The 27,073-nt window shown below is 40.4% G+C and overlaps 1 protein-coding gene across 2 annotated transcripts in view; it reads right to left on the reverse strand.

Moving 5' to 3' along the window:
• The window catches only part of LOC139749927 (dymeclin), a 120,881-nt gene that overhangs the window by 72,280 nt on the left and 21,528 nt on the right, over positions 1-27,073 (reverse strand). For both annotated transcript variants that reach the window (XM_071664347.1, XM_071664357.1), the window contains exons 5-6: positions 9,021-9,207; positions 1,160-1,287 (exon numbers count right to left, since the gene is read on the reverse strand). In XM_071664347.1, the coding sequence (XP_071520448.1) occupies positions 1,160-1,287; positions 9,021-9,207 (315 nt within the window). The remainder of the gene's footprint in view (positions 1-1,159; positions 1,288-9,020; positions 9,208-27,073) is intronic.

The raw sequence follows: 27,073 nt of genomic DNA on the forward strand, positions 1-27,073 counted from the left end.
GACATCATCCATCCTTAAAACACTACAAACACTGTTTCAACATATCCCAAGATCCTTCAAGCACACAATGCAAATACCACCTTCTCATTCATGTTCACTTCTCAAAACTTGACACATATCCTTTCTACATCTTCCTTCTCAACTTTATCCTCTATCCTAATTCTGACCACACTACTTCAGCTATAAACCTCTACTGCTCTTATATCATAACCTACTCTGCCCTAATGACACTGGGGTTTCACATCTATACTTCAGAGCTGGACCAAGTAAATACTCCATCATGCAAGCCTCTTCCTCAATTTACATTTAAATCCTTTCCATTTACCTTAGCTTTCAGCACATCTGTGATTTTCTCTCTTTTAAGACACTGCACTCATTTTCAGCTTTTCAAATGATAATCTTTCTAAAATGAATGAGCTCATATTAAACTTCAACTTCTTCATTTAAATCAAATACAATAAAAATAAATCTTTATGATTAAATCAGCACTATATTGCCATGTCTTTTAAGAAATATTAAAGCAATTACATTTACCCTAATAATCCACTGTCTGTGTACCTACTTTATAGGAGTGTTCTGGTGTGTGCCAAAGCAGTATTACTGTGCCATTACAACTTTAAATGTCTTTTTCTTTGAAACTGTATATATTCAGTGTATTGAAAATTGAAGTGAACTGAAGTGCATACCTTATTTTGTTAACATATGTGAGCAGGCATGTTTCTTATTCTAAAATTAATATATGTGGATGTTCCAAGTCCTTTGCAAAAGCTTGTGATTCAAAGAACCATACTGCACTCACTTACTTATGTACCTATATCTCTCCATACTGTTGTGTTGACCACTATGCTGTCAATATCATCAATGCTAAAGATGAAGACTAATAATGAAGTGCTTATTCAAATATGGAGATGATACATCTCCAACATATATTGTAAGAACCAGAAATCTGTCATTTTTTGATGAATCTCTATCATCACTGCTCTATGCTAACAACCCTGCATGGATAATTGTACACATCAGAGATGAAGAAAAAGGAAGCTGTATGTTACGCAAACATAAAACATTGGTAGGGATAAGCCAAGCAATTCAAATACAAGGGTAGAATACTAAACAGTCAGATATAAAGTAGAATCTCTTGGAGAGTAATAAAGATACATACATGCTAACCCAAGTACAAGACTGCCACCCTCATCTTTGATTGGTGGTTTATCCTGTGCAATGAAGCGTTTCAGTAAAGTCTTGACAAAGAGACAAGCATGAATGGAAGCACGACCAGTCATCAGCATTCTGTAGGGTACATCAAAAAAATTAGACAATAAAAGAGCTCTAAATTAAACCTTTATGACTCACACATGAAAAGTTCATACTTTATTTCACCCAGAATGATTTCAAATTGACTTATGTCCTTACTTTCCTCTTGAACTTTACTATTATATACCTGCTTTTCCACTTAACCTGAGAAACATCAGGAACAAAAAACAATGACCTTAGTTGCACACATCACCTCCAAATGAGACTATCATCCACAACTAAACCCAACACCAAAATCCTTCTATCTAATACAACCCTCTTTCCTTCCTTTATTCCACATGGCCTCATTTGCACAAGTCCATTCTTTAGTTATCATGTATAATATACAGAAACTATAGACTACCATCCATAGGTAGACGCATAAGCCTGTTTTACAATTCATCTTTACTGTTTGAAGTCATACAGTAATTCAGCCCATTAACAACACATTAGCCAATCCCATACACCATATCATTTCATATCTCTGTATCTAATACAAGACTATGCCCTCAATACTTCCATTTTCTCCTCAGTCTACCTTTACCTTTTGTTCCTTGTGTTTCTAACACAAAGAAACTCTAAAGGTCTTTCTTTCTTCATCCTATCCATATGCCCATACCACTTCAGTACACCCTGGTCAATCCTCTACATCTGACTGCCCTCACCACCATACTGCTCTCTGAAGCAATCATTTCTTACAAAATCAACTCGCCTCCCAAAAATATTGTCTTTAAGCATTTCATTCCCAGCAATTCTGCAAATTAGTCAGCCATCAAAAGGAATTAAGTGGCCTGCATACTGACTATGAGATATAAATGTTCTAAACAATATGGAATTAAAACATTTATAATTTTCTGTGGTGAAGTGGTTAGCACTACTGCCAGCTACTGAATTCCAGATACAGTAGTCGGCTCATTGCTGACCCAGCTGCTTGTCCTCCCCTAGTGTCTGATCAATAATTGGATACCTAGCTAAAGCTGGGATATATTGAGGAATCAGTGGAAAGAAAGGCTAATATCTAAGAAAGTGAAGATGGACACTTCTAGAGCAACTGTAATCTCAATAGTGTTGTATGGATGTGAGGCTTGTGCTAAAGATGAAAGTGTGTAAAAGAGAGTGAATGTGTAGGAAATCAAATGACTGAGGAATTTATGTGGTGTGAGAATGACTGATCAAGGAAAAAATGATAGGGTAAAGAACAGGTGTACTGAAATGGTTTGGAAAGAATGAGTGAGAAGTAGCTGACAGGGATGACGTTAGAACAGGTGTACTGAAATGGTTTGGAAAGAATGAGTGAGAAGTAGCTGACAGGGATGACGTATGTGTAAGAAGTGGAGAGGACAAGGAGTAAGGGGAAACCAAGCTGGAGATGAAAGGATGAAGTGAAAAAGATTTTGAGTGCTTGGAGCCTGAACAAGAGGGAGAGTACAGGGCATGCACACAACAGAGTGAATCAGAGTGATCTGGTACACAGGAGGAAACAACCTGTCATTGGACTGAACCAGGGCCATTTCTTTGCCTTTTCCTCCTGCTCATGTTCAGCATTTATCACTACCTGTAATCACTGCAAGTATGTTATCCATGAGGCAAAGCATTTCTGTATTCAAAGCGAGTGTGATAACCTCTCCTCATCATTCACTGATAGTCTTTCTGGTCTATAGCTAAGGCCATCACTAACAAATTCTGTTGTTTTGCCTTTCCTTCACTTTTCCGTTCTGATAGTAATATAGCTGTCTCTCCCATGGCCAAAGCAACTCTCTTTGGTTCCCATTTCTCCTTTAACTCTACCTTGGATGACTAACATTCCTTCACCCCCTGATGCTCCTCTTACTAATCCTATGCCTTTCACCATCATCTGCTTTCAGACTGTCCAAAAAGTGCTTTTCTCTCTGAACACAATCAAGGATTATGGTCCTAATAGCTTCCATCCCCCTGTATTGAAAGGCTGTGCCTCTGAACTTGCACCTGTACTTGCTCATCTATTCTGTTCCTCTTTAAAAACCACAACTTTTCCTTCTTGGAAGCATGCATCCCTAAGAAGTGAGCGTTCTGACCTCTCAAACTATTGTCCTGTTGCTTTGATGTCAACCATTTTCAAACTTTTTGAATCTCTCCTCAACTACCATATCCTTAGACATCTTGAATCTCACAGTTATCTCTCTGCTTACCAGTATGGCTTGCATAAGGTGATATCCACTGGTGATATTCTTTTCTAACTCACTAATGTCATGTCACTATCCCTGAAAGATTCTGGGGAATCCTTTGCACTTGCCCTTGACATATCAAAAGCTTTTGACAAGGTATGGTATCGAGGTCTCATCTCTAAGCTTTCTTCTTTTGGCTTCCCTTCCTCACTTTGCTCCCTCAAACCTAGTTTCCTCTATGGCCATGGTTGTTGCTGGATAGGCCTTCCCCCTTTCTACATCAACAACTGTGTCCGTCATGGATCTGTCCTGTTTCCTACACTTTTTCTTCTGTTTATTAATGATTTCCTCAACAAATAACCAAATGCACTTATTCAGTGATAACTCAATACAGCATTCCTCCATATCCTTCAATTCTACTCCTTCTCTCAATCAACCTGCATCTTGTCTCAACACAACTTCCTTAATAAACTTGAACTTGGACAAGATATCTCTGTGGGGTAGATGAAATCTGGTTAAGTATACTGCCTCCAAGATCCAGTTTCTACCCATCTCTATCAAAAATTCCTCACAACTTTCCACTTTCCTTTAACAGTTCTGTATTCCAACTCTTGATTCAATGGACATCTTGATATTACTACAACATCCACTCTTTCTTGGAAACTGTTCATTACAGAAATAGCAAAGTCTGCCTCTAAGACACAGAGTATGTAGATGTCGAAATTTCTTTTCTTCTGAACAGTTTCTATGTTGACACAATAAAAGGATTGATCCCTCCTTGTATGGAGTGCTACTCTCACATCTGAAGTGGTTCTAGTTCAGCATCCTTACTTGAAACACCTGAATCGAAAAGTCCAACTTACAAACTCACCCAGGCTAACTTCAACTCACTTCCCCTATGTCGCAATGTTGGTTTGCTTTCCCTCATCTATCGGTATAATTTTGATATTTCCTCCCGAAAGCTGGTGCTTGTGTGCCCCCACCACTAGTTAAACAGCCAGACCATGCAGTACTCGGCAAGCTGCTGCATCACGATTACTTTGTGGCTGTTGGCAACTCAAGGTAGGGCCATTTTGATTACTATTTCTTTATGTACACCTTAAAGCTCTGGAACTCTCTTCCCTCTCATATTTTTCTCATTAACTATGACCTGATAAGTTTTAAAAGACAGGTTTTCACTTCTTCCAACATTCGTAAATACTTTCCCAAGTCTCTTCTTTTTCCATTTTATAATCATCTCTAGATTTCAATAAAGGCCTAGCCTTGATACGGACTTTTGTCTGTCATTGGAAGGAATAGTAGTTCCAACAATATTATATGGTTGTGAGGCATGGGCTATATAGATAGGGTTGTACAGAGAAGGGTGGATGTGTTGGAAATGAAATGTTTGACGACAACATGTAGTGTGAGGCGGTTTGATTAAGTAATGAAAGGGTAAGAGAGATGAGTGGTAATAAAAAGTGTGGCTGAAAGAGCAGAAGAGGGTGTGTTGAAATGATTTGGATATATGGAGAGAATGAACTGACAAAGAGGATATATGTGTCATAGGTGCAGGAAAAAGGAAAAGCAGGAGACCAAATAGGAAGCGGATGGATGGAGTGAAAAAGATTTTGAGCGATTGGGGTCTGAACATACAGGAGGGTGAGAAGCATGCAAGGAACAGAGCGAATTGAAATTACCGGGGTTGATGTGCTGTCAATGGAATGAACCAGAGTATGTGAAATGTCTGGGGTAAACCAAGGAAAGGTCTGTGGGATCTGACTGTGGATAGGGACCTATGGTTTCCATGCACTGCACATGACAGCTAGAGACTGAGTGAGAATGAATATGACCTTTTTTTGTCTGTTTTCCTGGTGCTACCCAAATGAAACAAAGGGGGTAGCGATGCTGTTTCCTATGGGGTAGGGTTGTGCTAGGAATGGATGAAGGCAAGCAAGTATGAAAATATACATGTATATTTATGTATATTATCCCTGGGGATAGGGGAGAAAGAATACTTCCCATGTATTCCCTGTGTGTCGTAGAAGGCGACTAAAAGGGGAGGGAGCGGGGGGCTGGAAATCCTCCTCTCGTTTTTTTTTTTTTTTTTTTTAATTTTCCAAAAGAAGGAACGAGAAGGGGGCCAGGTGAATATATTCCCTCAAAGGCCCAGTCCTTTGTTCTTAATGCTACCTCGCTAATGCAGGAAATGGCAAATAGTATGAAAGAAAAAAGAAAAATTTATGTACATGTCTATGTATGTGTATATATATGTATGCATATGGTGATATATACAAGTGTATACGGGTGGGTGGGGCCATTCTTTCGTCCGCTTCCTTGCGCTACCTTGCTAACGTGGAAGGCAGCGACTAAGTATAATAAATAAATAAATATGTTGATCTGTATATGTATGTATATGTGCATGTATAGGCATTTATGTATATTCATTTATGTGTGTATGAGTGGATAGGCCATTCTTTGTCTGCTTCCTGGAACAACCTAACTAATGCAGAAAATGCTGATCAAGTATAATAATAAAAAATAAAGGCATGTGCATGAGTAGGAGGAGAGTAGAGTGATTGGTTCCTATTGGGTGTCAGCTTGTGGCAGGGGTGAGTGATGTCCCCATGGTTGTTTAATTTGTTTATGGATGGGGTGGTTATGGAAGTTTATGCAACAGTTTTGGAGAGAGGGAGGAGTATGCAGTCTGTTGGGGATGAGAGGGCCTGGGAAGTGAGTCAGTTGTTGTTCACCAATGATACAGTTCTAGTGGCTGATTCAGGTGAGAAACTACAGAGGTTGGTGACTGAGTTTGGAAAAGTGTGTGAAAGAAGAAAGTTGAGTGTACATGTGAATAAGATCAAGGTTATTATGTTTAGTAGGGTTGAGAGACAAGTTAATTGGAATGTAAGTTTGAATGGAGAAAAACTGGAGGAACTGAAGTGTTTTAGATATTTGAGAGTAGCTTTAGCAGCGGAAGGAACCACGGAAGCAGAAGTTAGTCACAGGATGGGGGACGGGGTGAAGGTTCTGAGAGCGATGAAGAATGTGTAGAAAGAGAGAATGTTATCTTGGAGAGCAAAAATTGGTATGTTTGAAGGCATAGTAGTTCCAACAATGCTATACGGTTGCGAGGCATGGGCTATAGATAGGGTTGTACGGAGGAGGGTGGATGTGTTGAAAATGAAACGTATGAGGACAATATGTGGTGTGAGGTGGTTTCATCGAGTAAGTAATGAAAGGGTAAGAGAGATGTGTGGAAATAAAAAGAGTGTGGTTGATAGAGCAGAAGAGTGTGTGCTAAAATGGTTTGGACATATGGAGGGAATAAGTGATGAAAGATTGACAGAGAATATATGTGTCAGAGGTGGAGGGAACATGAAGAAGCGGGAGACCAAATTGGAGGTGGAAGGATGGAGCAAAAAAGATTTTAAGTGATCGGGGCCTGAACATACAGGAGGGTGAGAGGTGTGCAAGAAATATAGTGAATTGGAACAATGTGGTATACCGGGGTCAATGTGCTGTCAATGGAGTGATCCAGGGCATGTGAAGCATCTGGGGTAAACCATGGAAAGGTCTGTGGGGCCTGGATTTGGGTAGGGAGCTGAGGTTTTGGTGCATTACACATGACAGCTAGAGACTGTGTGAAAGAATGTGGCCTTTTTTGCTGCATGTTTTCCTGGCACTACCTCGCTGAAGGGGGGGACAGCGACGCTATTTCCTGTGTGGCGGGGTAGCAACAGGAATGGATGAAGGCAAGCAAGTACGAATATGTCCCTGTGTAAATATGTATATGTCTGTGTATGTGTATGTATATGTCTGTGTATGTGTATGTATATGTACATATATGTTGATATGTATATGTATGCATATGTGTGTGTGTATGGCCGTATATGTATATATATGTGTATACAAGTGGATGGGCCATTCTTCATCTGTTTCCTGGTGCTACCTTGCTGATGCGGGAAACAGCGATTAAGTATAATGAATACATAAATAAATATATACATATTGAGGGTAAGAGAAAAAATAGATTTGAGAATGTCTTGTGGTAAAGTCATGGGCTAGTGTAAAGCTGGGAGGTAAGGAAGGAGTAGCACTATTGTTGAATGGATGCTTTTGGAAAAGATGAAATGATATGAGAGAATGATGGTGAAAGTAAGCAAGCTTGAAAAGGAAACATTTGAAGAAATGCCAAGAGAGATGAGAGAAATATTTGAAGAAATGCCAAGAGAGATGAGAGCAAAACGGCAAAACCTGAGAGTAAAAGAAGCTATGGATATGGGTGATGAATGGGAGGTACCTAAAGAAGTTGTGCTGGCATGTGTGAGAAAAGTGTGTATCATACAGAAGGGAGGGCTGGGCAGGTAAGAAAGAGGAGCATGAGGTAAAGTTGCTATTGAAGGAGAAAAGAGAGATGTATGGGCAATAGTTTGAGGAAAGAAATGCAAGTGATTGGGAGATGTTACAAGAGAAAGTGGCAAAAGTCAAGAGAAAGGTGCAAGGGTTGGAAAAGAGGGCATATGAGAGTTCAATAGAGTGAATATAAGCACACTACTGAGGAAATAAGATGTTTTCAAAGGAGGTTTACAATGTGATAAAAACAAACGAACAAATGGGAACGCTGATGAAGGGGCAAATGGGGAAGTGGTAACAGACGCAAATAAGGTAAAGTGGAAAAGGAGTCAGTAAAGTATTTAGAAGGGTTGTTGAATATGTTTCATAACAAGGTGGCAGATCTAAGGTGTTTGGGTCAGGAAGGTATGTGACAAGAGAGTGTCATGGCAAGTGGTTTGATGAAGATAATAGAGGCACTGGGGAAAACTTTGCACGAGATGAAGCATTGCAGCAGTCCCATATTATCACCCCAAGGATAGGTTTTGGTGGTGGCATGATATTGTGCAGCAACTGTGAGTATTGGGTTGATAGGGTAGACAAAGTTCTTGGTGAACACTGTAGAATACTAAGAAGTTAAAGTAGCTTCAACCATTGACTTAGGCAGGATAATGATGTCACAGCCTACAGCAGTCGCACACTGGCTAAGCCTCTCATGAGGAAGCAACTAGCTGACACCACAGGTAAATAATGTTGAAAGGTGGATAATATCTACATGTTGATATCAAAAGATAAGGTATTAATGGGTCTAACCACCTGCAAACCTGGTGATCTCTTGTAACTTGTGAGGAAGAAAAGAAGTATGGTCATTTAGAAATTCTGTTTATCCTGGTGTTATGTCGGCAAAGGCTTCACTGCATTATAACCACAGCACATAATAGAATTCTTCATTAAGTAACTGAAGTGCTATCCTTAGGTGTTAAACAGATGTAACAGAAATAGGGAATGCCTGAAGGATTTCTGGATGTGTAAAGCTTTCTCCATTAACCTTTTTAAACTGAGATAGATATATCCTTCATTTTTTAAAGTCCTTAAAACTTTTAAATTTTACTTTGACAAAAAATACATTAACACAAATTATTTCAAGAGAATCTAACTTAACCATCTTTAATTGTATCTACTACTTTGTGAAGTCAACCATGCAAAGTCTCCAGGCACTTCATATTCCACATGTTAGGATCCACATCTCAATGAATTACAAATTCTACGTACTTTAAAACAGTCAAGTAGCACAACTCTCCTGAAGCAAATACCACTGCAGAAGTCAATACAAGGAGTGTAGTGGTGGCTTCGTGGTGAAGTGAATAGGTGAGATCAACCAGAGGTACATCCACTATGACTTCAACAAGGCTTGTCACCAAATCTTCTACCAGAGTTGAGTTGTCTTCTGGTAGAGCATCTGATATGGGTAGTAAGATTAAATTTAGCTAAATGAAGTTATTTTGGTTGCAGATCTTACATGTTATAGTCTTTTCTTGTCAACAAAACAGGCTTAACATTTAGGTATATAGGATGAAACTTATTAGTTACATGATAAGACTGACAAATATGAGAGAGAGAGACAAAGATACATGGGAGTTTTCTTCTCTAGCCAGAATATGCAGATTTACAAGCAACATACATTTCACTCAATGCATAAATCCTCTAGAAAAGACTTACTGCACTGCTAATGCAGAAAAACATAAATAAATCTAACCAAACAATACTCAGTATTTTACCATCAACTTTTCAGAGGATATCATCATGCGAGTGAACTTGATCTTTTTGTATGTACAAAATACTTGGGGTCACAATCATTTTTGTTCCACATACAACTCTCATTGTAGATTCCTTAGTTTTTTCCCATGTTGTCTCATTGGAAAACATGATCACACTAACTAAATTACATACACTTTACTGATTGCATGATGGTTAACAAATCAGTCATGAAGAGTCAATTGATGGCAAAGTTCACAGGGATCAAGAACCCTATAAAAACAAAGTGCAGGTTCTGAAACAATGGAAAGAGAGATTAAGAAACAAAAGCAATGGAATATAAGGCTGATAATTACTAACTGCAAATCAAATCAATCAGAGAATGGAAACATTCAGTGACCAAGAACACCCTGGGCCTGGTGAAGTTAACATTCATAATTAATTGGAGGCACAGAGTATGAAAATCAAAAACAAAAAGAAATGGTAATGAACAAAAACAATGAATTTTTTTTAAATGAAAAACTAACCATTTACATCAAAATTGGTCCAACAGTGGGCCCAAAAACCTCAGAAAGTTATCACAGTGCCCCACCTCCACACTCCACACACACACACACACACACACACACACACATACGAACACAAATGACTGGGAGATGTATAAAAGAAAGCAACAGGAGGTCAAGAGGAAGATGCAAGGGTTGAATAAGTGGGCAAATGAGAGCTGAGGTGATACAGTATCATTAAACTTTATGGAGAATAAAAAGATGTTTGGAGGGAGGTGAAGAATGAAGAATGTGTGGAAGGAGAGAATGTTATTGCAGGGAGCAAAAATGGGTATGAGTGAAGGAATAGAAGTTCCAACAACATTACACGGTTGCAAGGCGTGGGCTATAGATAAGGTTGTACGGAGGAGGGTGGATGTGTTGGAAATGAAATGTTTGAGGACAATATATGGTGTGAGGTGGTTTGATCGAGTAGGTAATGAAAGGGTAAGAGAGATGTGTGGTAATAAAAAGAGTAAGGTTGAAAGAGCAGAAGAGGGTGTGTTGAAATGGTTTGGACATACAGAGAGGACAAGTGAGGATAGATGGATAAAGAGGATATATGTGTCAGAGGTGGAGAGGACAATGAGAAATAGGAAACCAAACTGGAGGTGGAAGGATGGAATGAAAAAGATTCTGAGTGATCAGGGCCTGAACATACAGGAGGGTGAGAGGCATGCAAGGAATAGAGTAAATTGGAATGATGAAGTATACCAGGGTTGACATGCTGTCACTGGACTGAACCAGGGCATGTGAAGCACCTGTGGTAAACCATGGAAAGGTCTGTGGGGTGTGGGTGTGGAGTTGTGGCTTCGGTGCATTGCACATGACAGAGATTGAGTGTGAATGAATATGACCTTTTTTGTCTGTTTTCCTGGCACTACCTCGGTGAGGCAAGGGGTGGCAATGCTGTTTCCTGTTGGGTGGGGTGGCACCAGGAATGGATAAAGGCAAGCGAGCATGAACATGTATATGTGTATACATGTATAGGGCTGTGTATGTATCTGTATGTATGTGTATGTGCGTAAAAGTGTATACTGTCCCTATCACAATCAAAATAATTCATCGTGATAATCACTGCATTATACTTTAAAACTAGGCACATCCAACTCTTATCCACCTCTTAAAACACTAACTTTGAAACTTTAGGGGAGTTCAGTAGTCTTTTTTGCACAACTTTTACACTGATTTTCCTTGCAACCCATCTTATATTGCTTTCCCTGTCAGGATGCTTCTAGTTGTGCTAACTGTAGACCCAAGGTTATCTTAGGTAGGACAGAGGCCTACATCCCTTCTGCTATACTTTCATCCCCTCAATTATAGTTTGATCATTCATACTCTGATGCTTGATGCATCGGTGATGGAGCAAAGCAGGCCATGAAACTCCTCGAATGCTTAAAAATGAATGCTAATATAAGTACGGCTAGCTTCTGAAATGGACTGGAATTCACAGCGAGATATCAGTGTGCATGGTGAGAAACTAGATCTTATATAGCTTACATATCAGAAAGTAAAGTTCAGCAAAGTTGGTAGTGGGGAAAGCTGAGGTTATGTAAAGCTGCATTGAAAGTTCAGCTGAATGGGAAAATCTAAGGAGTGTGCATGAAGCTTATGCAAAAGCACTTGTCCCAACTCCATGCTAGGATAAACAAAAACAAGCTCATGCAGGGCAGATTAGGTTAAAAAAAATGCCAGTTTTAAAGTATGAAAACTTTTTCTTAAGTGCACTGTTCCACAAGCCATGAGAGATATCTTAGACTTCCAGAGGATATAAATTTCTCAAATCATACTTTTCTAGTGATATAAATGCCTTGTTAATCATTCAGTAGTTAGTAACTTCCTTGGCTTGGCCTATGTCCACCCTATTATCGATCAAAACCCCCAGACAATGATGATATCATCCTCCAGCCACTAGTACTAACGCACCTGATAATTCTTGTAACACTTATGTCAACCTAATGTTGGTCATCACTGACTTAAAGATGGGTTATTCCAAAGAGCTGGCTGCTTGTGTACCCCTACCACTCGCTAGCCCAAACAATACTTGGCAAGCTGCTATGTCACATGATTATTGTGTGGCCATCAGCAACTCAAGGGTGGGCCATCTTGATACCTGCTTCTTTCTCTACACGTCAAAGCTTTGGAACCTTACTACCTTCTCATGTCTTTCCCGATAACTATGACCTGGCACATTTCAATCATCAAGTTTTCCACTTCCTCCAAAATTCATAAATACTTTTTCTTGTCTTTCCTTTTTCCATTTCATAATTCTCTCTACATTCAAATTAAAGCCTGGCCTTGATGTGGACTTTTGTCTGTGACTGGAACCTTCAACATAAGGGAAAACAAAAAGGAGAGAAGGGAAGAGTGGGAATCACAAAACAGGAAAAATGCTTACAGGATACTGCTCTGCTGTGAGAAATCATACCTCAAAACACACTTCTTTCCAGGTTGATTAACCTCATGAACCATAAAAGCATGGCAAGGTGAAGGAGATGGAGTTTTAAGAATAGCTCCCCAAAAAAGGGACAAGGAAAGCAAAACCACCACTCTAAGAATCATATGTGACACACAAGGGTCCCTCTGCCCCAACAGTGGCAACCCCAAGACCATAACACACTGATCCTTCTTTTAGCCATAAAGGCAATAAAGATGAGAGTACCTTAATGACCTGCTGAGGATCCTATAATGCCAGAGAAAAAACTGTCTCCTGTTACATGATTTGCTCTTTTAATAATAATAATAATAGGTTAGAGAAGGCAGGCAACCATACCCTTAATGAACATACAGAGAAACTCATCACAAGTGCATCATGAGAGGTCATATTAAGCCTCACCAAAAATAGTTCCTGCACCACACTCTTGTAATATTAGCCTTGATCTATTCACAAAAATGCTTCAAAAGAACCCTAAATCAGAAAAATTCTGACTCAAGAACCTGAATATCAAAGAAAACTAAATAATACTGTCATGACTAAAGGGGAAAAAATAATAATAATATTAGTGCTCCTTAAATCTCATATCATCAAAAGTCTGAGAACATCTACAAATAAATTGAAAAGTTCAAAGCCATAAAATTGGACTCCTGAACAAGGATGAGAAGGATAATAAAACTTGAGATATCAGCTGAGGTGAATTGATATGCTGAAAATCCCTTTGGAACCAATGGGGTCACACACTTTGGCCTACATTAGCCACCAAATCCTATAACCCATTAATTGGGAAAAAAGGTTTCTTAGCAGGGAACCGGTGGAAAAAGAAAAATTAATTTTCAGCAGTTTCAGAGAACAACCATTAATTCTGTGATACTGCCCCATTATAAATAGCACAGAAACATAGCTTGGCAACATAACATCAGTCAAAGTTTGTGGCAAGAAGACCTCGACAAAGAGGCAGTATCAGTGAAGGGGCCCTTGGAACATATCTATTCCTAAAGATATTCTGTTATGGAATTAATTCTTATATTTTTTCAAGGAAGAAACTGCAGGAGCCTTATTTACTAAACACTAAGCTGCCACACTGTTGACCATCAAAAAATGAATCCTTGGCACAGCCTTGACCAGCAAGCTCTTGGGAAAAACTCTATAAGAGTCTAAAAAATGAAGAAGAAGCATGTTCACCTAAAATGTTACTTTTGAGCCTCCAGTCTCACCATAACACTGCATCAATTAACTCTACCACAGAGAGAGAGAGAGAGAGAGAGAGAGAGAGAGAGAGAGAGAGAGAGAGAGAGAGAGAGAGAGAGAGAGAGAGAGAGAGTATCTGACTGCATAAAACCTATTTAAACCAAGTAAAATCCTGATTGGAAACAAGAAAGACTTATTGGACAATAATATAACCTGCTTTGGAAAAGTACATCACACTCTTAAGCATGATTGGCACATTCCTCAATCAATTTTGAACATTAGAAAAACATGGAAGAAAAACTATGACTCATACCTTTTAATTTCTAATGGATTGAGGATACCATTCTTGTAATGTTCCCATTGAAAACCATAAGTATCTCATTCTCAAAGGAGACATAATGTGCCATTAAGCATCCTTACCTCCAACTGATTTTTCATTCATTTAGCCACAGGATTTAGCACACACTCCAAATAATAGACATTTGATTTTGTACTTTAATACAGGTATGAAGGGGATAGATCTTGAATCTCCTGTTTAGTGTCTTTGTTCTTGTTTTTACCAAAAAGATGGTGATATAAAAAATTAATGCCAATGATTTTTATGTACTACATATATCATACACACACACACACACACACACACACACACAGCAAAGGTAAATAGTTTATATCTTGACCACCAGCAATCATTTGACACAATACCACATGATTAAGAAGTTGAAATAACAGAGGGGTAAAAGTGGTAGACTGCTCTAGTGAATAGGGTTGCAGGGAGAAGGGCAGATCTGATGGAAATGAAATGTTTGAGTACAATAAATGGTGAGAGGTGGTGTGATCCAGTTAGTAATGAAAAGGTAGGGAATGCGTGGGAATAAAAAGAGCATGGTTGAGAAAGCAAAAGAGGGTGTGTTGAAATGGTCTGGACACAAAAAGAGAATGAGTGAGGAAAGGCTGACAAGGTGGCTATACATGTCAGAAGTGGAAGGAACAAGAACCAAGAGACCCAATTGGAGGTGGAAAGATGGAGTGAAACAGATTTAGAGCAATTGGGGGCTGAAAGATGTGCACAAAATAGAGTATACTTGAATGATGTGGTATACTGGGGTCACCGTGCTGTCAATGGATTAAACCAGGGCATCTAAAATATCTGAGGTAAACCATGGAAATGTCTGTTGGGCCTAGGCATGGATCAGTAGCTGTAGTTTTGGTGCATTTACATGACAGCTAGAGAATGGATGTAAGCAGATGCGGCCTTTCTTCGTCTGTGTCCAGGGGCTATCTCACTAAGGCAGGGAGAGGTGACGCTGTTTACTATGGGATGGGATGGCGCCATGAATAAGACAACGCAAGCAAGTATGAATATGTAGTACATGTGTGTATACATATAAATATATATGGCTGTATATATATATATATATATATATATATATATATATATATATATATATATATATATATATATATATATATATATATATATGTATCTTTTTATATTTATTTTGCTTTGTCGCTGTCTCCCGCATTTGCGAGGTAGTGCAAGGAAACAGACGAAAGAAATGGCCCAACCCACCCACATACACATGTATATACATACACGTCCACACACGCAAATATACATACCTATACATCTCAATGTACACATATATATACACATACAGACACATACATATATACCCATGCACACTATTCACAGTCTGCCTTTATTCATTCCCATCGCCACCTTGCCGCACATGGAATACATCCCCCTCCCCCCTCATGTGTGCAAGGTAGCGCTAGGAAAAGACAACAAAGGCCCCATTCATTCACACTCAGTCTCTCGCTGTCATGCAATAATGCCTGAAACCACAGCTCCCTTTCCACATCCAGGCCCCACACAACTTTCCATGGTTTACCCCAGATGCTTCACATGCCCTAATTCACTCCATTGACAGCATGTCGACCCAGGTATACCACATCGATCCAATTCACTCTATTCCTTGCCCGCCTTTCACCCTCCTGCATGTTCAGGCCCCGATCACTCAAAAATCTTTTTCACTCCATCTTTCCACCTCCAATGTGGTCTCCCACTTCTCCTCATTCCCTCCACCTCTGACACATATATCCTCTTGGTCAATCTTTCCTCACTCATTCTCTCCATGTGCCCAAACCATTTCAAAACACCCTCTTCTGCTCTCTCAACCTCACTCTTTTATTTCCACACATCTCTCTTACCCTTACATTACTTACTCGATCAAACCACCTCACACCACATATTGTCCTCAAACATCTCATTTCCAGCACATCCACCCTCCTGCACACAACTCTATCCATAGCCCACGCCTCGCAACCATACAACATAGTTGGAACCACTATTCCTTCAAACATACCCATTTTTGCTTTCGGAGATAATGTTCTCGACTTCCACACATTTTTCAAGGCTCCCAGGATTTTTGCCCCCTCCTTATGTGAATAAGAGCAAGGTTATTAGGTACAGTAGGGTTGAGGGTCAAGTCAATTGGGAGGTAAGTTTGAATGGAGCAAAACTGGAGGAAGTAAACTGTTTTAGATAACTGGGAGTGGATCTGGCAGCGGATGGAACCATGGAAGCTGAAGTGGATCATAGGGTGGGGGAGGGGGCAAAAATCCTGGGAGCCTTGAAGAATGTGTGGAAGTCGAGAACATTATCTCGGAAAGCAAAAATGGGTATGTTTGAAGGAATAGTGGTTCCAACAATGTTGTATGGTTGCGAGGCGTGGGCTATGGATATAGTTGTGCGCAGAGGGATGGATGTGCTGGAAATGAGATGTTTGAGGACAATGTGTGGTGTGAGGTGGTTTGATCGAGTAAGTAAAGTAAGGGTAAGAGAGGTGTGTGGAAATAAAAACAGCGTGGTTGAGAGAGCAGAAGAGGGTGTTTTGAAATGGTTTGGGCACATGGAGAGAATGAGTGAGGAAAGATTGACCAAGAGGATATATGTGTCGGAGGTGGAGGGAACGAGGAGAAGTGGGAGACCAAATTGGAGGTGGAAAGATGGAGTGAAAAAGATTTTGTGTGATCGGGGCCTGAACATGCAGGAGGGTGAAAGGAGGGCAAGGAATAGAGTGAATTGGATCGATGTGGTATACCGGGGTTGACGTGCTGTCAGTGGATTGAATCAGGGCATGTGAAGCGTCTGGGGTAAACCATGGAAAGCTGTGTAGGTATGTATATTTGCGCGTGTGGACGTATGTATATACATGTGTATGGGGGTGGGTTGGGCCATTTCTTTCGTCTGCTTCCTTGCGCTACCTCGCAAATGTGGGAGACAGCGACAAAGCAAAAAAAATATATATATATATATATATATATATATATATTTATTATTATTATTATTATTATTATTTTGCTCTGTCGCTGTCTCCCGCGTTTGCGAGGTAGCGCAAGGAAACAGACGAAAGAAATGGCCCAACCCACCCCCGTACACAATGTACACACACACACACGCAAATATACATACCTATACATCTCAATGTACACATATATAGACACACACAGACCCATACATATATACCCATGCACACAATTCACACTGTCTGCCCCTATTCATTCCCATCGCCACCTCGCCACACATGGAATACCATCCCTCTCCCCCCTCATGTGTGCGAGGTAGCACTAGGAAAAGACAACAAAGGCTCCATTCGTTCACACTCAGTCTCCAGCTGTTACGCAATAATTTCACACACTTTACCATACTCAGTCACCAGCTTCTGCAGTTTCTCACATGAATCAGCCACCAGCGCTGTATCATCAGCGAACAACAACTGACTCACTTCCCAAGCTCTTTCATCCCCAACAGACTTCATACTTGCCCCTCTTTCCAAAACTCTTGCATTTACCTCCCTAACAACCCCATCCATAAACAAATTAAACAACCATGGAGACATCTCACACCCCTGCTGCAAACCTACATTCACTGAGAACCAATCACTTTCCTCTCTTCCTACACGTACACATGCCTTACATCCTCTATAAAAACTTTTCACGGCTTCTAACAACTTGCCTCCCACACCATATATTCTTAATACCTTCCACAGAGCATCTCTATCAACTCTATCATATGCCTTCTCCAGATCCATAAATGCTACATACAAATCCATTTGCTTTTCTAAGTATTTCTCACATACATTCTTCAAAGCAAACACCTGATCCACACATCCTCAACCACTTCTGAAACCACACTGCTCTTCCCCAATCTGATGCTCTGTACATGCCTTCACCCTCTCAATTAATACCCTCCCATATAATTTACCAGGAATACTCAACAAACTTATACCTCTGTAATTTGAGCACTCACTCTTATCCCCTTTGCCTTTGTACAATGGCACTATGCATGCATTCCGCCAATCCTCAGGCACCTCACCATGAGTCATACATACATTAAATAACCTTACCAACCAGTCAATATATATATATATATATATATATATATATATATATATATATATATATATATATATATATATATATATATATATCCCTGGGGATAGGGGTGAAAGAATACTTCCCACGTATTCCTCGCGTGTCGTAGAAAGCGACTAGAGGGGACGGGAGCGGGGGGCCGGAAATCCTCCCCTCCTTGTATTAACTTTCTAAAATGGGAAACAGAAGAAGGAGTCACGCGGGGAGTGCTCATCCTCCTCGAAGGCTCAAAGTGGGGTGCCTAAATGTGTGTGGATGTAACCAAGATGTGAAAAAAGGAGAGATAGGTAGTATGTTTGAGGAAAGGAACCTGGATGTTTTGGCTCTGAGTGACACGAAGCTCAAGGGTAAAGGGGAAGAGTGGTGTGGAAATGTCTGGGGAGTGAAGTCAGGGGTTAGTGAGAGGACAAGAGCAAGGGAAGGAGTAGCAATACTCCTGAAACAGGAGTTGTGGGAGTATGTGATAGAATGTAAGAAAGTAAATTCTCAATTAATATGGGTAAAATTGAAAGTTGATGGAGAGAGGTGGGTGATTATTGGTGCATATGCACCTGGGCATGAGAAGAAAGATCATGAGAGGCAAGTGTTTTGGGAGCAGCTAAATGAGTGTGTTAGCGGTTTTGATGCACGAGACCGGGTTATAGTGATGGGTGATTTGAATGCAAAGGTGAGTAATGTGGCAGTTGAGGGAATAATTGGTATGCATGGGGTGTTCAGTGTTGTAAATGGAAATGGTGAAGAGCTTGTAGATTTATGTGCTGAAAAAGGACTGATGATTGGGAATACCTGGTTTAAAAAGCGAGATATACATAAGTATACTTATGTAAGTAGGAGAGATGGCCAGAGAGCGTTATTGGATTACGTGTTAATTGACAGGCGTGCGAAAGAGAGACTTTTGGATGTCAATGTGCTGAGAGGTGCAACTGGAGGGATGTCTGATCATTATCTTGTGGAGGCTAAGGTGAAGATTAGTATGGGTTTTCAGAAAAGAAGAGTGAATGTTGGGGTGAAGAAGGTGGTGAGAGTAAGTGAGCTTGGGAAGGAGACCTGTGTGAAGAAGTATCAGGAGAGACTGTGTACAGAATGGAAAAAGGTGAGAACAATGGAAGTAAGGGGAGTGGGGGAGGAATGGGATGTATTTAGGGAATCAGTGATGGATTGCGCAAAAGATGCTTGTGGCATGAGAAGAGTGGGAGGTGGGCTGTTTAGAAAGGGTAGTGAGTGGTGGGATGAAGAAGTAAGAGTATTAGTGAAAGAGAAGAGAGAGGCATTTGGACGATTTTTGCAGGGAAAAAATGCAATTGAGTGGGAGAAGTATAAAAGAAAGAGACAGGAGGTCAAGAGAAAGGTGCAAGAGGTGAAAAAAAGGGCAAATGAGAGTTGGGGTGAGAGACTATCAGTAAATTTTAGGGAGAATAAAAAGATGTTCTGGAAGGAGGTAAATAGGGTGCGTAAGACAAGGGAGCAAATGGGAACTTCAGTGAAGGGCGTAAATGGGGAGGTGATAACAAGTAGTGGTGATATGAGAAGGAGATGGAATGAGTATTTTGAAGGTTTGTTGAATGTGTCTGATGACAGAGTGGCAGATATAGGGTGTTTGGGTCGAGGTGGTGTGCAAAGTGAGAGGGTTAGGGAAAATGATTTGGTAAACAGAGAAGAGGTAGTAAAAGCTTTGCGGAAGATGAAAGCCGGCAAGGCAGCAGGTTTGGATGGTATTGCAGTGGAATTTATTAAAAAAGGGGGTGACTGTATTGTTGACTGGTTGGTAAGGTTATTTAATGTATGTATGACTCATGGTGAGGTGCCTGAGGATTGGCGGAATGCGTGCATAGTGCCATTGTACAAAGGCAAAGGGGATAAGAGTGAGTGCTCAAATTACAGAGGTATAAGTTTGTTGAGTATTCCTGGTAAATTATATGGGAGAGTATTGATTGAGAGGGTGAAGGCATGTACAGAGCATCAGATTGGGGAAGAGCAGTGTGGTTTCAGAAGTGGTAGAGGATGTGTGGATCAGGTGTTTGCTTTGAAGAATGTATGCGAGAAATACTTAGAAAAGCAAATGGATTTGTATGTAGCATTTATGGATCTGGAGAAGGCATATGATAGAGTTGATAGAGATGCTCTGTGGAAGGTATTAAGAATATATGGTGTGGGAGGCAAGTTGTTAGAAGCAGTGAAAAGTTTTTATCGAGGATGTAAGGCATGTGTACGTGTAGGAAGAGAGGAAAGTGATTGGTTCTCAGTGAATGTAGGTTTGCAGCAGGGGTGTGTGATGTCTCCATGGTTGTTTAATTTGTTTATGGATGGGGTTGTTAGGGAGGTAAATGCAAGAGTCTTGGAAAGAGGGGCAAGTATGAAGTCTGTTGGGGATGAGAGAGCTTGGGAAGTGAGTCAGTTGTTGTTCGCTGATGATACAGCGCTGGTGGCGGATTCATGTGAGAAACTGCAGAAGCTGGTGACGGAGTTTGGTAAAGTGTGTGGAAGAAGAAAGTTAAGAGTAAATGTGAATAAGAGCAAGGTTATTAGGTACAGTAGGGTTGAGGGTCAAGTCAATTGGGAGGTGAGTTTGAATGGAGAAAAACTGGAGGAAGTGAAGTGTTTTAGATATCTGGGAGTGGATCTGTCAGCGGATGGAACCATGGAAGCGGAAGTGGATCATAGGGTGGGGGAGGGGGCGAAAATTTTGGGAGCCTTGAAAAATGTGTGGAAGTCGAGAACATTATCCCGGGAAGCAAAAATGGGTACGTTTGAAGGAATAGTAGTTCCAACAATGTTGTATGGTTGCGAGGCGTGGGCTATGGATAGAGTTGTGCGCAGGAGGATGGATGTGCTGGAAATGAGATGTTTGAGGACAATGTGTGGTGTGAGGTGGTTTGATCGAGTAAGTAACGTAAGGGTAAGAGAGATGTGTGGAAATAAAAAGAGCGTGGTTGAGAGAGCAGAAGAGGGTGTTTTGAAATGGTTTGGGCACATGGAGAGAATGAGTGAGGAAAGATTGACCAAGAGGATATATGTGTCGGAGGTGGAGGGAACGAGGAGAAGAGGGAGACCAAATTGGAGGTGGAAAGATGGAGTGAAAAGGATTTTGTGTGATCGGGGCCTGAACATGCAGGAGGGTGAAAGGAGGGCAAGGAATAGAGTGAATTGGAGCGATGTGGTATACAGGGGTTGACGTGCTGTCAGTGGATTGAATCAAGGCATGTGAAGCGTCCGGGGTAAACCATGGAAAGCTGTGTAGGTATGTATATTTCCGTGTGTGGACGTGTGTATGTACATGTGTATGGGGGGGGTTGGGCCATTTCTTTCGTCTGTTTCCTTGCGCTACCTCGCAAACGCGGGAGACAGCGACAAAGTATAAAAAAAAAAAAAAAAAAATATATATATATATATATATATATATATATATATATATATATATATATATATATATACATATATATATATATATATATATGTATATATATATGAATTTTTTTTACTTTCTAAAATGGGAAACAGAAGAAGGAGTCACGCGGGGAGTGCTCATCCTCCTCGAAGGCTCAGATTGGGGTGCCTAAATGTGTGTGGATGTAACCAAGATGTGAAAAAAGGAGAGATAGGTAGTATGTTTGAGGAAAGGAACCTGGATGTTTTGGCTCTGAGTGAAACGAAGCTCAAGGGTAAAGGGGAAGAGTGGTTTGGGAATGTCTTGGGAGTAAAGTCAGGGGTTAGTGAGAAGACAAGAGCAAGGGAAGGAGTAGCAATACTCCTGAAACAGGAGTTGTGGGAGTGTGTGATAGAATGTAAGAAAGTAAATTCTCAATTAATATGGGTAAAACTGAAAGTTGATGGAGAGAGATGGGTGATTATTGGTGCATATGCACCTAGGCATGAGAAGAAAGATCATGAGAGGCAAGTGTTTTGGGAGCAGCTGAATGAGTGTGTTAGTGGTTTTGATGCACGAGACCGGGTTATAGTGATGGGTGATTTGAATGTAAAGGTGAGTAATGTTGGCAGTAATTGTGGCAGTTGAGGGAATAATTGGTATACATGGGGTGTTCAGTGTTGTAAATGGAAATGGTGAAGAGCTTGTAGATTTATGTGCTGAAAGAGGACTGATGATTGGGAATACCTGGTTTAAAAAGCGAGATATACATAAGTATACTTATGTAAGTAGGAGAGATGGCCAGAGAGCGTTATTGGATTACGTGTTAATTGACAGGCGCGCGAAAGAGAGACTTTTGGATGTTAATGTGCTGAGAGGTGCAACTGGAGGGATGTCTGATCATTATCTTGTGGAGGCTAAGGTGAAGATTTGTATGGGTTTTCAGAAAAGAAGAGTGAAGGTTGGGGTGAAGAGGGTGGTGAGAGTAAGTGAGCTTGGGAAGGAGACTTGTGTGAGGAAGTACCAGGAGAGACTGAGTACAGAATGGAAAAAGGTGAGAACAATGGAAGTAAGGGGAGTGGGGGAGGAATGGGATGTATTTAGGGAATCAGTGATGGATTGCGCAAAAGATGCTTGTGGCATGAGAAGAGTGGGAGGTGGGTTGATTAGAAAGGGTAGTGAGTGGTGGGATGAAGAAGTAAGAGTATTAGTGAAAGAGAAGAGAGAGGCATTTGGACGATTTTTGCAGGGAAAAAATGAAACTGAGTGGGAGATGTATAAAAGAAAGAGACAGGAGGTCAAGAGAAAGGTGCAAGAGGTGAAAAAAAGGGCAAATGAGAGTTGGGGTGACAGAGTATCATTAAATTTTAGGGAGAATAAAAAGATGTTTTGGAAGGAGGTAAATAAAGTGCGTAAGACAAGGGAGCAAATGGGAACTTCAGTGAAGGGCGCAAATGGGGAGGTGATAACAAGTAGTGGTGATGTGAGAGGGAGATGGAGTGAGTATTTTGAAGGTTTGTTGAATGTGTTTGATGATAGAGTGGCAGATATAGGGTGTTTTGGTCGAGGTGGTGTGCAAAGTGAGAGGGTTAGGGAAAATGATTTGGTAAACAGAGAAGAGGTAGTAAAAGCTTTGCGGAAGATGAAAGCCGGCAAGGCAGCAGGTTTGGATGGTATTGCAGTGGAATTTATTAAAAAAGGGGGTGACTGTATTATTGACTGGTTGTTAAGGTTATTTAATGTATGTATGACTCATGGTGAGGTGCCTGAGGATTGGCGGAATGCGTGCATAGTGCCACTGTACAAAGGCAAAGGGGATAAGAGTGAGTGCTCAAATTACAGAGGTATAAGTTTGTTGAGTATTCCTGGGAAATTATATGGGAGGGTATTGATTGAGAGGGTGAAGGCATGTACAGAGCATCAGATTGGGGAAGAGCAGTGTGGTTTCAGAAGTGGTAGAGGATGTGTGGATCAAGTGTTTGCTTTGAAGAATGTATGTGAGAAATACTTAGAAAAGCAAATGGATTTGTATGTAGCATTTATGGATCTGGAGAAGGCATATGATAGAGTTGATAGAGATGCTCTGTGGAAGGTATTAAGAATATATGGTGTGGGAGGAAAGTTGTTAGAAGCAGTGAAAAGTTTTTATCGAGGATGTAAGGCATGTGTACGTGTAGGAAGAGAGGAAAGTGATTGGTTCTCAGTGAATGTAGGTTTGCGGCAGGGGTGTGTGATGTCTCCATGGTTGTTTAATTTGTTTATGGATGGGGTTGTTAGGGAGGTAAATGCAAGAGTTTTGGAAAGAGGGGCAAGTATGAAGTCTGTTGGGGATGAGAGAGCTTGGGAAGTGAGTCAGTTGTTGTTCGCTGATGATACAGCGCTGGTGGCGGATTCATGTGAGAAACTGCAGAAGCTGGTGACTGAGTTTGGTAAAGTGTGTGGAAGAAGAAAGTTAAGAGTAAATGTGAATAAGAGCAAGGTTATTAGGTACAGTAGGGTTGAGGGTCAAGTCAATTGGGAGGTGAGTTTGAATGGAGAAAAACTGGAGGAAGTGAAGTGTTTTAGATATCTGGGAGTGGATCTGTCAGCGGATGGAACCATGGATGGAACCTTTGTTCTCACCTTTTCCCATATATATATATATATATATATATATATATATATATATATATATATATATATATATATATATATATATATTTTTTTTTTTCCGCTGTCTCCCGCGTTTGCGAGGTAGCGCAAGGAAACAGACGAAAGAAATGGCCCAACCCACCCCCATACACATGTATATACATACATCCACACACGCAAATATACATACCTACACAGCTTTCCATGGTTTACCCCAGACGCTTCACATGCCCTGATTCAATCCACTGACAGCACGTCAACCCCGGTATACCACATCGATCCAATTCACTCTATTCCTTGCCCTCCTTTCACCCTCCAGCATGTTCAGGCCCCGATCACACAAAATCTTTTTCACTCCATCTTTCCACCTCCAATTTGGTCTCCCTCTTCTCCTCGTTCCCTCCACCTCCGACACATATATCCTCTTGGTCAATCTTTCCTCACTCATTCTCTCCATGTGCCCAAACCACTTCAAAACACCCTCTTCTGCTCTCTCAACCACGCTCTTTTTATTTCCACACATCTCTCTTACCCTTACGCTACTCACTCGATCAAACCACCTCACACCACACATTGTCCTCAAACATCTCATTTCCAGCACATCCACCCTCCTGCGCACAACTCTATCCATAGCCCACGCCTCGCAACCATACAACATTGTTGGAACCACTATTCCTTCAAACATACCCATTTTTGCTTTCCGAGATAATGTTCTCGACTTCCACACATTCTTCAAGGCCCCCAGAATTTTCGCCCCCTCCCCCACCCTATGATCCACTTCCGCTTCCATGGTTCCATCCGCTGCCAGATCCACTCCCAGATATCTAAAACACTTCACTTCCTCCAGTTTTTCTCCATTCAAACTCACCTCCCAATTGACTTGACCCTCAACCCTACTGTACCTAATAACCTTGCTCTTATTCACATTTACTCTTAACTTTCTTTTTCCACACACTTTACCAAACTCAGTCACCAGCTTCTGCAGTTTCTCAGACGAATCAGCCACCACCACTGTATCATCAGCGAACAACAACTGACTCACATCCCAAGCTCTCTCATCCCCAACAGACTTCATACTTGCCCCTCTTTCCAAAACTCTTGCATTTACCTCCCTAACAACCCCATCCATAAACAAATTAAACAACCATGGAGACATCACACACCCCTGCCGCAAACCTACATTCACTGAGAACCAATCACTTTCCTCTCTTCCTACACGTACACATGCCTTACATCCTCGATAAAAACTTTTCACTGCTTCTAACAACTTTCCTCCCACACCATATATTCTTAATACCTTCCACAGAGCATCTCTATCAACTCTATCATATGCCTTCTCCAGATCCATAAATGCTACATACAAATCCATGCCTTCTCCAGATCCATAAATGCTACATACAAATCCATTTGCTTTTCTAAGTATTTCTCACATACATTCTTCAAAGCAAACACCTGATCCACACATCCTCTACCACTTCTGAAACCACACTGCTCTTCCCCTATCTGATGCTCTGTACATGCCTTCACCCTCTCAATCACTACCCTCCCATATAATTTCCCAGGAATACTCAACAAACTTATACCTCTGTAATTTGAGCACTCACTTTTATTCCCATTGCCTTTGTACAATGGCACTATGCAAGCATTCTGCCAATCCTCAGGCACCTCACCATGGGTCATACATACATTAAATAACCTTACTAACCAGTCAATAATACAGTCAACCCCTTTTTTAATAAATTCCACTGCAATACCATCCAAACCCGCTGTCTTGCCGGCTTTCATCTTCCGCAAAGCTTTTACTAACTCTTCTCTGTTTACCAAATCACTTTCCCTAACCCTCTCATTTTTTTATATTCTACATTACTCAGCACAACATGATAGAATTAAACAATCATCATTCCAGTCAATATTCCTTAGGGCACTATGTATATGCAGTCCAGAATTTATTGATGAAGAGTACGATAAGATTTATGCAATTCAATCTAAATTAAAGTATCCTAGATCTTTTGCTGATAAATCTCAGAATTTGGCAAAGAAATCATTCAGAAGAGTTAACCCTAATCCTTCCCTTGATACCGAGAATCTTCTAGTTTTCCATTTAGTGATAATTTTAGTTCCCCGCCTACTCAGAGCCAGAAATGTGAATGTAGCTTTCAGCAATACTAATATCATGTATGAATATCTTAATCAAAAACATGCCAGAAAACTGCGATCCATGTTTACAGATTACCTCGTAAAGGTTGCAAAATATCTTATACTGAACAGACTGGTAGGGATCTCTCTGTTGGATTTAATGATATAGATATTGTATAAGAACAGGATAGGTTTCTAATGCTTTGTTTATTCATGCTAGAAATTATGACCAATGAACTGATTGAACTAGTGCTAATTCAGTTATGACCTGTAACTCCTTGATCAAGAAAAATATCATTGAATCTTCTCTTATCAAATGCACAAAAAATTGCAACATGAATATTAGTGAAGGTTTATATAAACTGGCTGGCTTTGTCATAAGCAAAATCTGTACATGATTTCCTGTCTTGACCACATCACAAATTTCATGGCAGGCACAGTACCAGACCCAAACACCACAAACCACAAATAAGTCTACCAACAGCATCTTAGCTCTGCCTCTCTTATATATATTTTATATATCTTTTTTTTAATTTTCCAAAAGGCCCAGTCCCCTGTTCTTAACGCTACCTCGCTAACGCAGGAAATGGTGAATAGTTTGAAAGAAAGATATATATACTGCGCTGAATCCTCTCCTCTATCTCATTTTTGTATCTCCCATGGAGATGTAATTTAAATAAAAAAGAACTTGGGACTTTTGGAGGATAAATTTCAAGGAAGTGCTCTCTAAATCTATGTATCATTGATCAGACTGTTGTATAAGGTAAACTACAATCTTATCTCTAATAACTGATTCTGGAAAGTTGCATATACAGGTTGTACCTCTTTAATT

The sequence above is a fragment of the Panulirus ornatus genome, chromosome 1 (assembly GCF_036320965.1).
Source record: "Panulirus ornatus isolate Po-2019 chromosome 1, ASM3632096v1, whole genome shotgun sequence".
In the NCBI taxonomy this organism is placed as follows: Eukaryota; Metazoa; Arthropoda; class Malacostraca; order Decapoda; family Palinuridae; genus Panulirus; species Panulirus ornatus.